Source organism: Choloepus didactylus, chromosome X (genome assembly GCF_015220235.1).
Source record: "Choloepus didactylus isolate mChoDid1 chromosome X, mChoDid1.pri, whole genome shotgun sequence".
Lineage (NCBI taxonomy): Eukaryota > Metazoa > Chordata > Mammalia > Pilosa > Megalonychidae > Choloepus > Choloepus didactylus.
In genome coordinates this window covers 30,549,035-30,562,714 of record NC_051334.1, presented here as the reverse complement: position 1 = coordinate 30,562,714, position 13,680 = coordinate 30,549,035, and the positions used below count along the sequence as shown (strand labels likewise).

Sequence of the window (13,680 nt, the reverse complement as noted above, 5' to 3'; positions counted from 1 at the left end):
ATGTACTAACTGATACTTAGCAGATTATAAATTATTTCATCTAATTCAAATTTTGTCTTTTCTTGGGGTTTCAATTATCACTTCTGGATAATGTAGGAAGGGATTGCTGAAGAGAGAGAGATAAAAGATTGCCTAAGTAACTATTTGAAGATGAATCATGTCAGCCAATCAGAAAATGTAATTAAAGCAAGACTCATTTTAATTGAGAGTTCTTGTTTCATTTTCTTTTGTCTTATGAAATTGCTTTATCTTTGTAATTTTTTTTGAAAATAATTGCTTCAGAAACCTTACTCCCCTTAGTGGGTAGGTGGCATGCAATTCATCAATCTATTTCCCTTGGAAGTTCTCTTAAATTCTAGTTTTTGGTCTTCAAAAGACTAGAAGTCTGCCAGTTCCTTCCTGCTTAATCTGAGAGAATTCCTAGTGGAATTGAAATAAGAGCTGAGTTTTTCTCCCCTACTTCCATATGTTTATAAGGTAATCTGTCTGCCGAAATGTTTTGATACTGCAGGACAGGCCCCAGAGAAATCTGGAGGTGGGAAGCAAAGCACTTACCTTGTGGGACTAATGTACATTGCATTCTGTTTCTAGAATAAAGACAATGTTGGAAGTAGGTTTATAAAGAACCTTCTTTGGGAATTTTATTTGAAGAAATACATATGTGTTTGTTTTTGTTCTCTACCAGATACAGAAGTCTAAAGCACTTTAATTATGACATCTGCCAAAGCTGTTTTTTTTCTGGTCGAGTTGCAAAAGGCCATAAAATGCACTATCCCATGGTGGAATATTGTACCCCGGTAAGTTAGATGCCTCCCTAATGTGAGAGTTGGTTCATCTGGGATTCGTTTCAGTTTTGTGCGATATTGTAGATCGCTGGGATTTATAATTTCCCTAGGTGTTCCCCAGCTACTGTGGCTCCAAACTGTAGGCTCTAGGATCTACCCTATCCCCAGTGCCTAGAGCAGTGCCTGGCACACATGGAATGTTTTAGATACTCAACAGATATTGTTGGATGAATAAATAGGGTTTTCTTCTGTTAGCGTGGTGGTGGGGCAAATGTTTTCACGTTTATCTTGCAGTGCCTTAGAAATTGTGTGGAGAAGTCTTATGGCCACGGGGCATGTTGGATATGGTGGGGGTGGGGGTTGGGTTCTCCCAAATTCATAACCCATCACTTTCAATCAATGTCCCTCACCTTTTATGTTTTATATACTAACCACTAACATTTTCCAAATGTTTTATACACTAACAATTACCAACCAAATGCCAGATGTTTACCTTTTCAACTACTCTGTGTGACATAGTACTGTTATTTTAATCTTCTTTTTACAGATGAGGACTCTGAAGCCATGAAGTTATATAATTTGTCCAAGGTTCTATAATTAAGAGGCAGAACTTTCCTAAGATGTTTTAGTAAAATGCTCAGTGGCTAAAAGAATGTTGAAAAATCTTTGGTCAAATGGAAAGGGCATAGACTTTGCATGCAGACAGACCTGGGTGGAAATCTTATGTTCTCCACACTCAAGAGTCTTCAGAGTATGGCCCATTGATTTGCAGCCTGGGCGTTCCCTGGGAGCTTATTAGAAATTCAGAACCTCAGGTCCCAGCCCCTAACTCTCTAAGTCAAAACCTGCATTTTAGCAAGATCTGCAGGTATTTCACATGCACATCCAAACTTGAGAAGCTCTACTTTTTCCTCTTCCATCGGAGTGACCCTCCCTAGTTACCTAATTGTCTTTCTCACTTTGATTCCTTTCATCAGGATATCAGTGATGGGGAACATACCCTGCCATGAATAAAACAACACTTAGTGGGTGAAACATGATAGCAATGTGGTCTAAATAGTTTTTAAAATACTGTTAAGTATAGCAAAACTTAAGGTCACCTTTTCAACATTAAGGCTTCAATAAACAGCCACTTTTTGAGTAGCCTAGTAATTTGTATACTTCATTTAGTCATCATAACAAGTTGTTGAGGCATCAATGCCCCCATTAAAAATTTTTTTATTAGAGAAGTTGCAGGTTTACAGAACAGTCATGCATAAAATACAGGATTCCCATCCATCACCCCACCAACAACACCTTGCCTTGGTGTGGAACATAAATTATAAATGATGATAGCACATTTTTATAATTGTACTGTTAATTAAAGTCCTTGGGTTAACTTAGGGTTCTTGGTTGGTGTAGTGTAGTTCCATGGATTTTTTTTAAAATTTTTATACTGTCACCATATGTAAATCTAACATTGCCTGTTTAATCATATTCAGATGTATATTTCAGAGCTATTAATTGCATTCACAGTGTGCTACCATCACCACCATCCATTACGTAAACATTTCCATCATTCTGAAAAGGAACCCTTTACATTTTAAACCTTAACTTCCCATTCCCTATTCCCACCCCATCCCCTGGTAACCTGTATTCTAGCTTCTGACTCTATGGCTTTGCTTATTTTAATTGTTTTCAAATTGGTGAAATCATAAAATATGTGTCCTTTTGTGTCTGGCTTATTTCACTCAACATGATGTCTTCAGGGTCCATCCAGCTTGTCGCATGTATCAGAACTTCATTCCTTTTTACAGTTGAATAATATTCCATTATATGTGTATGCTGCATTTTATTTATCCATTCATCGGTTGACTGGCACTTGGGTTGCTTCCACTTTTGGCAATTGTGAATAATGCCACTATGAACATCGGTGTGCAAATATCTGTTCAAGTCCCTGCTTTCAATTCCTTGGGGTATCTACCTAGTAGTGGGCTTGCCAGGTCATATGGTAATACTATATTTAGCTTCCTAAGGAACTGCCAAACTGTCTTCCACAGTGGCTGCACCATTTTACATTCCCACCAACAATTAGCAAGTGTTCCTATTTCTCCACATCTTCTCCAACACTTGTTATTTTCTGTTTTTTTTTTAATAGCAGCCATTCTAGTGGGTGTGAAATAGTATGTCATTGTGGTTTTGCATTGCATTTCCCTGATGGCTAATGATGTTGAGCATCTCAGTGTCCCCATTTTGCAGATGATCTGCATCTCAGAGAGGTACATAACTTGCTAAGTTAATCCCACCAGGGAATACTAGGCCTGGTTTTAAAGCCCTGTTTGTCTGATTCCAAAGCCTTTGCTCTCAACCCCTACACTATCCTTAATTATAAAACAAGGGCCATGAGGCAGAACACTGTAGTGGTCATTTGCTTTGCAATTGTACTCTTCTAAATTTGATTTCACTGTGATTTTCTTTTCAGACTACTTCAGGAGAAGATGTTCGCGACTTTGCTAAGGTACTAAAAAACAAATTTCGAACCAAAAGGTATTTTGCGAAGCATCCCCGAATGGGCTACCTGCCAGTGCAGACTGTCTTAGAGGGGGACAACATGGAAACGTGAGTAGTAGGGAAAGCAAAACAGACTGATATGACATATAGTTGAACTCCTCTCAGCTGAATATCCTCCTTCACTCCAAAATGCAAACAGTCTCTTCCATTTCTTTCCATTGATTTACTTTAGTTGAAAGAGAAAAACAAGCTGGTGTTCAAATGCCATTCCTATGTCTCCGGAAAAGTAACTTTTCCAAAAGTAAAACTTTATTTCACAGGAAAAAAACCCACATCATAGCTACTGGTTGCCTTAGATGGCTTTAAAGAACTATGAGACTGTTTACAACCGAGTGATTCCAATATTTCATTTTGATTTTTTTCCCCTCACAAATCAGTAGACATGTGTCTTTCTGTATCTGATTGTGTGGTCACATCTAGTCATTTTTTCTACTTGAAAGAAGGTACAGTCACAGGAATTTAAGTCACAGTAAGTAGTAATGATTCTCGTGATCAAACTGATGATGTCTTCACCTTCTTTAAACCTTCCCCTCATTTTTCCAAACCTCTAATGGCAATCACACAACTGTTTTTCTTTTAATTCACTTTTCACCTTTATTTGGCTGTTGCTTTCCATGACCCATTCTTAATTGGTTAGATTTTATTTATTTTGGCCTTTCAGTAATTATTTTGTGGCTGAGTTTTCCTGTGTCTCTCTTCACCACCTCATGTTTTGTTTTGCAGTCCTGTTACTCTGATCAACTTCGGGCCAGTAGATTCTGCGTGAGTACTTTTGCTGAAGGGTGCTGCTACCACCAACACATTCTCTCGCTTGATTTTTTTTGTTTGTTTTTGTTCTGTTTACTTGTTTTTGCTTTGTTGTGTTTTAAAGACACATTAATTTCCCTCCGTCTGTTTCAGTTTTTTTCCCCCTTCCCTTGATAAGACTCTGAGAGTGCCACCTACCACAGATAAGGAGACTCAGAGTGGGGTTTTCAGATCCTCCACCTGGTGAAATTCTAACCAGCAGAAATCCTGGCCTGAATTCAAATTAAAATCAAAGAACTTATTGGATTTTTAATTGTGTTCCTGGAAGATGTGTTCCTCAAATCTAAGCAGAGAAGAGTTTCCTGATTACATAACATTCTTGAGCCATGTTTCTTGAGATTCAATGCATTAAGTCCTTGAAAAGGATGACGGTTTATTCTCTAGGGCCTATTATAAATGGACTATTTTAAATCGGCAGAATTTGTTTTATAGTATGAAATTGAGTTTGGTTGAATAATTTTAATGAGGTGTGTGGATTTTTTATTAGATTATGACATGCTATTTGATTAATCTTTATATACATGGGTTTCTTAACTTCGAACTAAACTTACTTTGCTCTCCTCTCCAAACTAAGTACTCAAGCTCATAAATAGTTATACATTTGTACTTAGAGGAAAGTGTGCCATAGTCTTTGTTATTACGATTGGTGTGTATTAATAATACTAACATTAGATACCAACATATCATTGATTTATCTCAGAGCTTATACTATTAGAAAACTGTTTTAGGGGCATGTGATTTCTCTATCAGCAATTAAAACATGCATGTTTTAAAATTTTATTGTGTGGGGTTTTTATAAGAAATTTGGGGATATTTCAAAGTACACTTTATTAAAGTATTTGTTTAAAGCCAGATGGCTCTATTAAATATAAGGGAGAAACGTCCAATTTGGAAGATGGAATTATGTAAAAATTCATATCCATTTTTATCAGGTCTTTTTAATTTTTCCACCATGTAATTTAATTTAAACTGGATCCATTAAAAAAAAAAGTTCTGTAGTGATAAATGGAAACTATTAATTGAGGTTTATTTTACATCCTTATTGGCCTAAAGGAAGTGGAAAGCTTCCCTTTCATTTTTAAAACTGCGTTATTGGGCCCCTTAATTTCGAGATATGGTACCTGTAAACAGTGTACTATCTGATTTATTTAATTATTGTACTTAACTTGGGGAGTTATTCAGATTCAATTATGTTCCTTGCCTGTTGGTAATTGTTTTCCCTAGCCCAGGTCTTTTATTTGTTTATAGAACTCAAAACCTTTCATAAATAAGAAACTTAAAAAAGAATTGATATACTGTAATCCTAAACTTGATTGGATCCTAATAAGTGAGTGGATTTAGTCTGTATTGGAATAATTTCTAGCCAATTAAGAAATCCAACAGATAAATATGCCAAAGAATAATTTTTAAAAACACATGTATAGAGGTAGCAGAAAAATAACAGGCAAAGAATAGCTAGCAATTTCTTGAAAGGAAAGAAGAAAAGATAATATTTATTTCTACATAACTAATAAGGAAAAAATCATGACAACCAGTTTAAAGCAATTAACTTATTTTAAGTAGAGGTTGTTTGTCTTCGTTAAACTTTGAAGCACTTTAAGGTTAATAACATCCTTTATTAAAATATATATAACAACTGAAATGCATCCCCATTTTGCCTTTTTATGAAAAGCTTGCTAGGTTATTCAGAAATAGTGGAAGGTTCTGATTTTGAGAAAGAAACAAACCCAGCAGGCTAAAATCCATGTTTATTCCACTATCTTTATTAAAGTAGTCACTCGTAGAGTTATACATAATGTATAAAATATAGCGTAAAGCTCTCCTATTCAGGCAGAAGGGCCAGGTGCAAAGGTGTTACTTTGCAAGAAATCTATCCAATTTTAACACATCCTGTGATGATGACAGTGTTTCATCCATTTAAAGTGGATCATAGAATTTGAAAGTTTTCTGACATACAGATCTTTTCTCTTTCCTTAGACAAAACCTTTGCCTGTAACTATTTGTAATATTATTTTAAACTAAATCTAACATAAGCCTTTTATAATGTTTATCCATAGATGGGGCAGTCAAACAGTATTCTTTGAGCTATTCTTTTTTGAAATCTAAGTGAATGGAAACTTATTAATGGAGTTTTCACAAAAGACAGAATGGTTGGGGGTGTGGAAAGGAATTGGCTGAGTGGTCATTAACAATATCAGGAAGTAATCCTTCCGGGCATATGGTTTTGTATTTAAGAAGTGGGAAGGGGGAACAGTATTATTACATTCCCTTGGAAAAGTGTTTTAGAAGGCTTTGCATTTAGTTTTGTTTCTGGACTAAGTGGTTTTGTACTTTTACTAATTCTTGGTTTTTAAATGATTCTTTTCTGACCAGTAACCCCCCACCCCCACCCCTTTTGGCTCATTTTCTGGCTTAATAAGTACTTCTTTTAGTGTATATTCTTTTAGACTTCTGGTTATTATGAGTTCCTGTGCGTATGCATGCTGTGATAGGTGGTATGTACATTCATAAGAAAAATAAAATAGAATTATCCTCAAGGCTAAGAATTAAAGCTCTATATATGATTTTCTGTATAAAATTTTATTGAAGTGTTTTGGATTTACATGCCTACTTTTCTTGGTGTAGTTATGCTCCAAGGTTTTCTTTCTTCTGTACACTACCAGGATAGCAACTATTACAAGGAAAATATTACTAATATATTTTCCTGGATGGTAGGCTTTTAGCTTATAAAAAGCATATAATTGAAAGGCTATGCAACTTGAAAGGTGAAATCACTGCCCTCCCCCCTACGTGGGATCAGACACCCAGAGGAGTGAATCTCCCTGGCAACGTGTGGAATATGACTCCCGGGTAGGAATGTAGACCTGGCATCGTGGGACGGAGAACATCTTCTTGACCAAAAGGGGGATGTGAAAGGAAATGAAATAAGCTTCAGTGGCAGAGAGATTCCAAAAGGAGCCGAGAGGTCACTCTGGTGGGCACTCTTACGCACAATTTAGACAACCCTTTTTAGGTTCTAAAGAATTGGGGTAGCTGGTGGTGGATACCTGAAACTATCAAACTACAACCCAGAACCCATGAATCTCGAAGACAATTGTATAAAAATGTAGCTTATGAGGGGTGACAATGGGATTGGGAAAGCCATAAGGACCACACTCCACTTCGTCTAGTTTATGGATGGATGAGTAGAAAAATAGGGGAAGGAAACAAACAGACAAAGGTACCCAGTGTTCTTTTTTACTTTGTTTTCATTTTAATTATTATTTTTGTTATTTTTGTGTGTGTGCTAATGAAGGTGTCAGGGATTGATTTAGGTGATGAATGTACAACTATGTAATGGTACTATGAACAATCGAATGTACGATTTGTTTTGTATGACTGCGTGGTATGTGAATATATCTCAATAAAATGAAGATTAAAAAATTAATTAATTTACCATTAAAAAAAAAAAAAAAGAAAGGCTATGGTATGTTACAAAAAAAAGAGTTTATAAGCCAAATAATCCAAGTATTGAATTATCTTGACCTGCAGAAAGATTTCAAAGCAAACTTTATTTTTTTAATAATAGACTATTTCAGGGTGCTAAGAAATTAGCAGTTCAGCTCTCCAGAACTCTAGTGAAGATTCCCATGGAAATCTTTGGATTTGCCTACTAAATTGGGTAGTCATCCTTTTGTTTCCTTGTGACAATTTACAAATCTTTGTAATTAATTCCAAATTTGATTATGGTGGCACTTGACCTAGAGGACATTGGTTTCATAAATAAGACCTTTATCTCTCAGGGAAGAAACATATCCATACCCCTAGTTAGTTGCTGTAGTATGTTGTAATCATCTTATGATAGTGTATCTTAATTAAGAAATTCTAGTGCATTACCTATGTAAGCCTGACTACAGGTACCAACATATTTTTCTTTTTTTTTTTTTTAATGTAAGAAAAAATAGACATATTATCCTTAATGATCTGACCAAGTCCTTGAATGCTGCTTGGACATCGGGCTAAACCAGAGCCCTGGCTGAATAGATTACTGTTGACTTTTGGATTCTTGCCTTTACCTAAGGGCATTCTATGTCAGGAGAGAAAAGGAAGAGACCTTTTGCCCAATTCCGGTTAAAACAAAAAGCACATGCCCAAACTGGTTTTCAGAACAGTTGGATTTTTTTCCTAAGGTTTATCCTAAAGACACTATAAAAGCTTCAAGGATAATTAATAGATCAGATTCAGAAGGGTGCAAAAAAATATTAACATTCCCAAAATTCTAGCCTGTGGAGCTTTAAAAGAAAAAAACAAAACAGGTTTTTATATCCAAAAAGTACATAGACTATTCCTGCTAATTCTCCCCTCATTTTCTCCTCTATATGTAAGTACACCGTATCACTAATAAGAAATATTTCAGATATTGTTGACATTCTGTTGAATTTGGTAATACTTGTCTAAAAGCATTACAATATAATCTCTAAGTTCATTCTGTTTTCTATGAGGTAGTCGTATGGTCCTGCTGCTAAATTGGTGGATTTATTCCTTCTTTACAAAATTGCACAGACCAAGCCATCTCAATACACAGAAACTTAAGTCATAAACTGGAGTGGCCTCTGTGGAACTAAAATTGTTGTCTGTAAATGTAGTGGGCAAATGCACAGTTTCCATTCAATGAGAAGGCAGCTAATAAATGGCACAGGTGTAAATCGTTTAAAATCTTAAACCACATGCTGTTAACACAATTTCAGAACTATAGGATATAAGAGATTACAAGGTAGGAGGACAAAATGCTATGTTGAGATTGTCTTCCCCAACCTTTTCTATAATCAAAATGTTCCAGAGAATTTCTGGTTTTTCTTTATGGCTTTTGAGAAAAGCAGAAGTATAAGAAATCATCCATCAAATCTGGATTTAAAATACTTGATGATATCTAAGATACAGGAACAACTAAATGTATACATTATCTGTAGAATTAGAATAAAAGCATTCTAGGCCATGTATATAACGTAACTGTGGGGTGGGTTTTTTTCTTCTCCATTAATGGATGGTATCTATGACTAATCACATTTTCTGCCTTATAGGCCTGCCTCGTCCCCTCAACTTTCACACGATGATACTCATTCACGCATTGAACATTATGCTAGCAGGTATGAGACTAGTTGAATGCCAGGCAAATATTGATTGAAATAACTAACCAAGGAAAGCTAACCTATAATAATTTTAAGCAAATTTTTTTCTTTCTTCCCCAATCTTGTCTGACTTGTACTAATCAACTTGCCCTCTAACGTGCATGCCATTCCACTGCATGCTGTTTTGGGACACCAACAAGCCCATTAGTCCAGAACAACCTTCCCTAACCCTGGCCTTTAAACATTTCTGGGAGCCTTGTCATGTTTTGTATACTGAGCACATTTAATAAATTGGCTTAGAAATCTTCTAACGTTAGAAGACTGCTAGACCCAGACATTAATATGTGAAGAGATGATACTGTGTTATGTGGAGAATATGAAAGCATCACCTTTCCATTTGTGCCTTGACTGTACACGTGCTGTGATGAGAATAATTAATTTTCCTAATCCTTGTAACCTTCTGTCCCACCTTCTTTGTGCTTGTGATAATTTTTATACGTAAGAAATGAAGTTACTAATTGTACAAATCTGAAACTTGTTGAATACATCTGTAAGAGTTTGATTAACTTTTTTTTCTCTGTAAAAATACTTTATTATTGTCTGAGGTGAAGGAGGTTTTTAAAGGTAAAAATTGGTGGCAGAATGTTTAGAGAACTTTACTGTGACTCCATCCTTTATCAGTATTCTAACTGATAAACATGTTTATCAACTGTGGAAAGCATTAACTAGCTATATAAGTCTGTCATCAGTGGAAAGAATTAACTGTCTTTAAGACAAGGGATAGTGTAAGGCAAGGAGTGCAGTTGTTAAGGAAGCTTTTCTTGTGAAAACAAAGGTCTGTTCTCAGTGAAAGGAAGATCGATCTGTGAGGAAAAAAAAACAAAATGCAACTTCCTTTAGAAATTATAGCATAAATGTAAAGCTACTAACTAGCTGTGGTCTGCTGCACACTGCCTCAGATGGTTAGGCCAACACACACATCCTTCAGTTTGAAGGATTGCTTTTTCCTCTTGACATGATTTATCCTTTAGTTTTCAGGAATGTTCGATTAGGTCTTGAATAGATTCTAAGAAGTCACATAAGTTTTAATGAGCTTTTACGTTTTTTATCAGGCTAGCAGAAATGGAAAACAGCAATGGATCTTATCTAAATGATAGCATCTCTCCTAATGAGAGCATGTAAGTATCCCATCTCTTTTTACAAAATGTTCCTGACGATGAAATTGCTTTCAGGGATTTAGAGGTAGGGTAGCACAGGGTATAGGAATTAGCAGCATATTCATTTGCTCTTTCAAGGAGCCATTCAGTTACTTTTTTTCTTTAACTCAACAGCCTGGCACAGAATGAGCTCATCAAATTCTGGCAGTATTGGTATTCCGGAATAGCAACAATAGTTTGCCTCTTTCTTCTTAAGACTTATTTGATACCGTACTATCACAGATTGCAGAGTCCCAGATACTTAAATTATATTAAATGCTTAATCTTTGACAAAACCTGCTAGAGATTTAAAAGGACCGAATCTTAATCTTTAAAGCTTTAACTAGGTAGTATTTTCTCCACTCTGGGTAGTGGTGATGCAGCCTTGGTATAGTTGCATCGCTATTCCAAGATGGTAGGTTAGTGGGCATTTTCCTTCAGAGAGCCAAAGTAGTAGATTTCAGTGATTTGGCATGTTCACAAAGGAAATAAAGTGAGGCGTTCTTGTGAAGGGTTTTAGAGGAGAGAGTCTAGATTCAGGTTGCAACTTGTTAGTGGGATGAGAAGCCAGTCTGGTCAAATTTTAAGGAAGGAGGTAGAGTGGTGCTAAAAGTGGCAGAGAACACAGCTACGGCAGGTAACTTCATTATAGAGTAGGGCTGTATTCACAGTGAGGAGCACACAGGAATTGGGCCGTGAACCAAGCAATCGCTGACCACAGCCTGAGGTGGAAGGAGCAGATTAAGGAGCTACTATGAAGGAAAAAGGATTGGCCAACTGAAGAGAGAATTTAGAGAGAAGAAATCTAGTCACAGCACAATGATGTTTTTACTTTGATAAGTGATGGCTGTCTCACCACTTTGTTGTGGAGAATGTAGACAAAGGGAAAAATGGTAAATTTATCCCATTTAATTGGTATGGCAACCCAAAGTCACACTCAGATGAGACAAGGACCTTCAAAAGGATTGGGCTGAAGAAAAATAGCATCAAAGTGGCATTTATGTATAAGTAGTTGTTCAGGACATTAGAATAAATCATCTCATCTGGTAGATAAAGGTAATCAAGATCATTATAAAGAATGAAGTCAACACTCAGGCATTTATATATGGCTTAGTTACTTAAGACACAACAAACACAAAACAGCCTCCTCCCAAACATAAGTGTGTTGCATTCTCTTTTTTAGCTATGGAAAAAGTATTAGTGGTATTAATAAATAAAGTACTTTGACAGGAAAGTATGTAGCCAAAGAATCGATCAAATGCAAATGACTTCAATGATTTGCTTCTTTGGGTCACTGATTTTGATATTAGAAGCCATAGCACATTCAAATTAATTCAGGTTGTAGCTACATAACAATAGCTGTCATTCATTGACTGCCTAGGAGAATAGTAAGAAAAGTTTAATTACAACTGTATGTTACAGTAAAACATGAGATCTACCAATAAAATTTCAGAATTTTGGAAGAGTGATAATAAATGAGGTGGCAAAACTGCTTTTGTTTTGTTTTTTAAAAAAGTTCAGCTTTAGCTCATTCTGAGGACATAAAATCCATTTTGACTCAAAATTGGATGGTAAATTCATGATCTTTATGGGCAAGTAGAGGAGTGGGGAAGTGATTTGGTGGATTGGTTGATTTCACTTAAATACTGGTGTTTAAAACCCAATAATTATTTTTAGTTGACTTCTCATTTTTCAACCAGTTATCTAGCTTGGTGGACCAAGATAATTTACATTAGGAGGATTTTTTCCCTAAATATCTGAAATTCTTTCTTCAACATAGAAGGCATGGAGGTGAGAAAAGGAAATTAAATGGGTGTAGGGAGAGGAATATTAAAATATCATCTTAATGATATCTAACCACAAACAAAGAGCTTTAGCTTCTCATTAAGAACAGAATAAAGTTCTTATACCTTGGAGGTAAGTAGGCTTTTCAGGAGCTTGGAGCAGTGCATTTAGAAAATAATTTCTTCCGTATATTAGAGAGTTCCTAGTTTCCAGGAAAGATTGCAGCTGCCTCCCAAAATATAAGCCTTTTGCCTCTTTTCTCTCTAGGATTAGTCCTTATGAACTGTTCCAAGGAATGATTTGTTTGGTCTTCCTTTAAACAGTCACCTTAATTTTTCCCCAAATATTTATTTTTCTATCTAAACGGTAATTGAATGAAAAAATCATTTATCTACAGTTTAATTATTGTTACCATCCTGCCTCCATGACTTTTAAAAGTTAAATCTGGCTTACTGAAGCAACACTTTTGGTTACATTTCCTTCCACTTAAGAAAATATTTACTCTGTAATTTTAAGGGCTACATTTTTTTTTTCTAGTCAATATCAACAATAGCGTGGGTTAGTGAATAGAGTACCTTGACATGCTTGGTAGCAAAAACATAATACAGCCATTATGATGTCTTTTACTATTTATTAACTATTGGTTAAACTGTCGACATAGAGTCCCAGTATTTCCGTAATTCTGCCTTTCATTTACCAGTGTAAATAGGCCAATCAAATTCAGTTGAATTGTCACCAATAGGATGGTAGCCCTAACCTTAACAGTATCAAAATGTCTTTAGAAGCAGGAAAAAAGGTCTAATTAATTGGTAAGAGCAAATAATTGTTTCTATTTTTAAATACACACCCGAGTCCCTGACCCCCAAAGCAAACTGAGGGGAGGGAAAAAACCAAAACCTTTGATTTTATTTTCCAGAGATGATGAACATTTGTTAATCCAGCATTACTGCCAAAGTTTGAACCAGGACTCCCCCCTGAGCCAGCCTCGTAGTCCTGCCCAGATCTTGATTTCCTTAGAGAGTGAGGAAAGAGGGGAGCTAGAGAGAATCCTAGCAGATCTTGAGGAAGAAAACAGGTGAGTTTTCTTTCTAGCTTTGTCATTGGTATGCAGAGTGCATACACTTGCACATATAGAAAAGTGCTAGGAATCTTCACTTAGAGTCATTTTATGTCTAATTGTTTTCTAAAATAACCTGTTTAGCTCCATTTACAGATTCACTTTTTTTTTGTTACTTGAAATAAGAAAATGAATGCAATAGTGTAATTAAGAACTCACATTTTAGCTATCCAAGGAATCAATGCTGAGTTGCATGTATTTCAGAGGTTTTGATTTTATTTTTGAGAATAGAATCTAAGAAAAAAACAGGTCATTTAATTTTATGATTATATGGTTTGTACATGTGTTTGGCCATATTATCTATCTCATAGCATGTAAGCAGGGAGGTTCAT

At 35.7% G+C, this 13,680-nt stretch overlaps 1 protein-coding gene across 15 annotated transcripts in view; it reads left to right on the top strand.

Annotated features, from left to right (window-relative positions):
- DMD (dystrophin) overlaps positions 1–13,680 on the top strand; it is a 2,178,366-nt gene that overhangs the window by 2,087,727 nt on the left and 76,959 nt on the right. For 12 of the 15 annotated variants that reach the window (XM_037821041.1, XM_037821045.1, XM_037821047.1 and 9 more), the window contains 6 exons: positions 686–797; positions 3,247–3,383; positions 4,059–4,097; positions 9,203–9,268; positions 10,363–10,428; positions 13,148–13,306. In XM_037821041.1, the coding sequence (XP_037676969.1) occupies positions 686–797; positions 3,247–3,383; positions 4,059–4,097; positions 9,203–9,268; positions 10,363–10,428; positions 13,148–13,306 (579 nt within the window). Of the gene's footprint in view, positions 1–685; positions 798–3,246; positions 3,388–4,058; positions 4,098–9,202; positions 9,269–10,362; positions 10,429–13,147; positions 13,307–13,680 lie in introns of those variants that run through there. The other 3 variants (XM_037821052.1, XM_037821054.1, XM_037821055.1) reach the window with 2 other exon arrangements.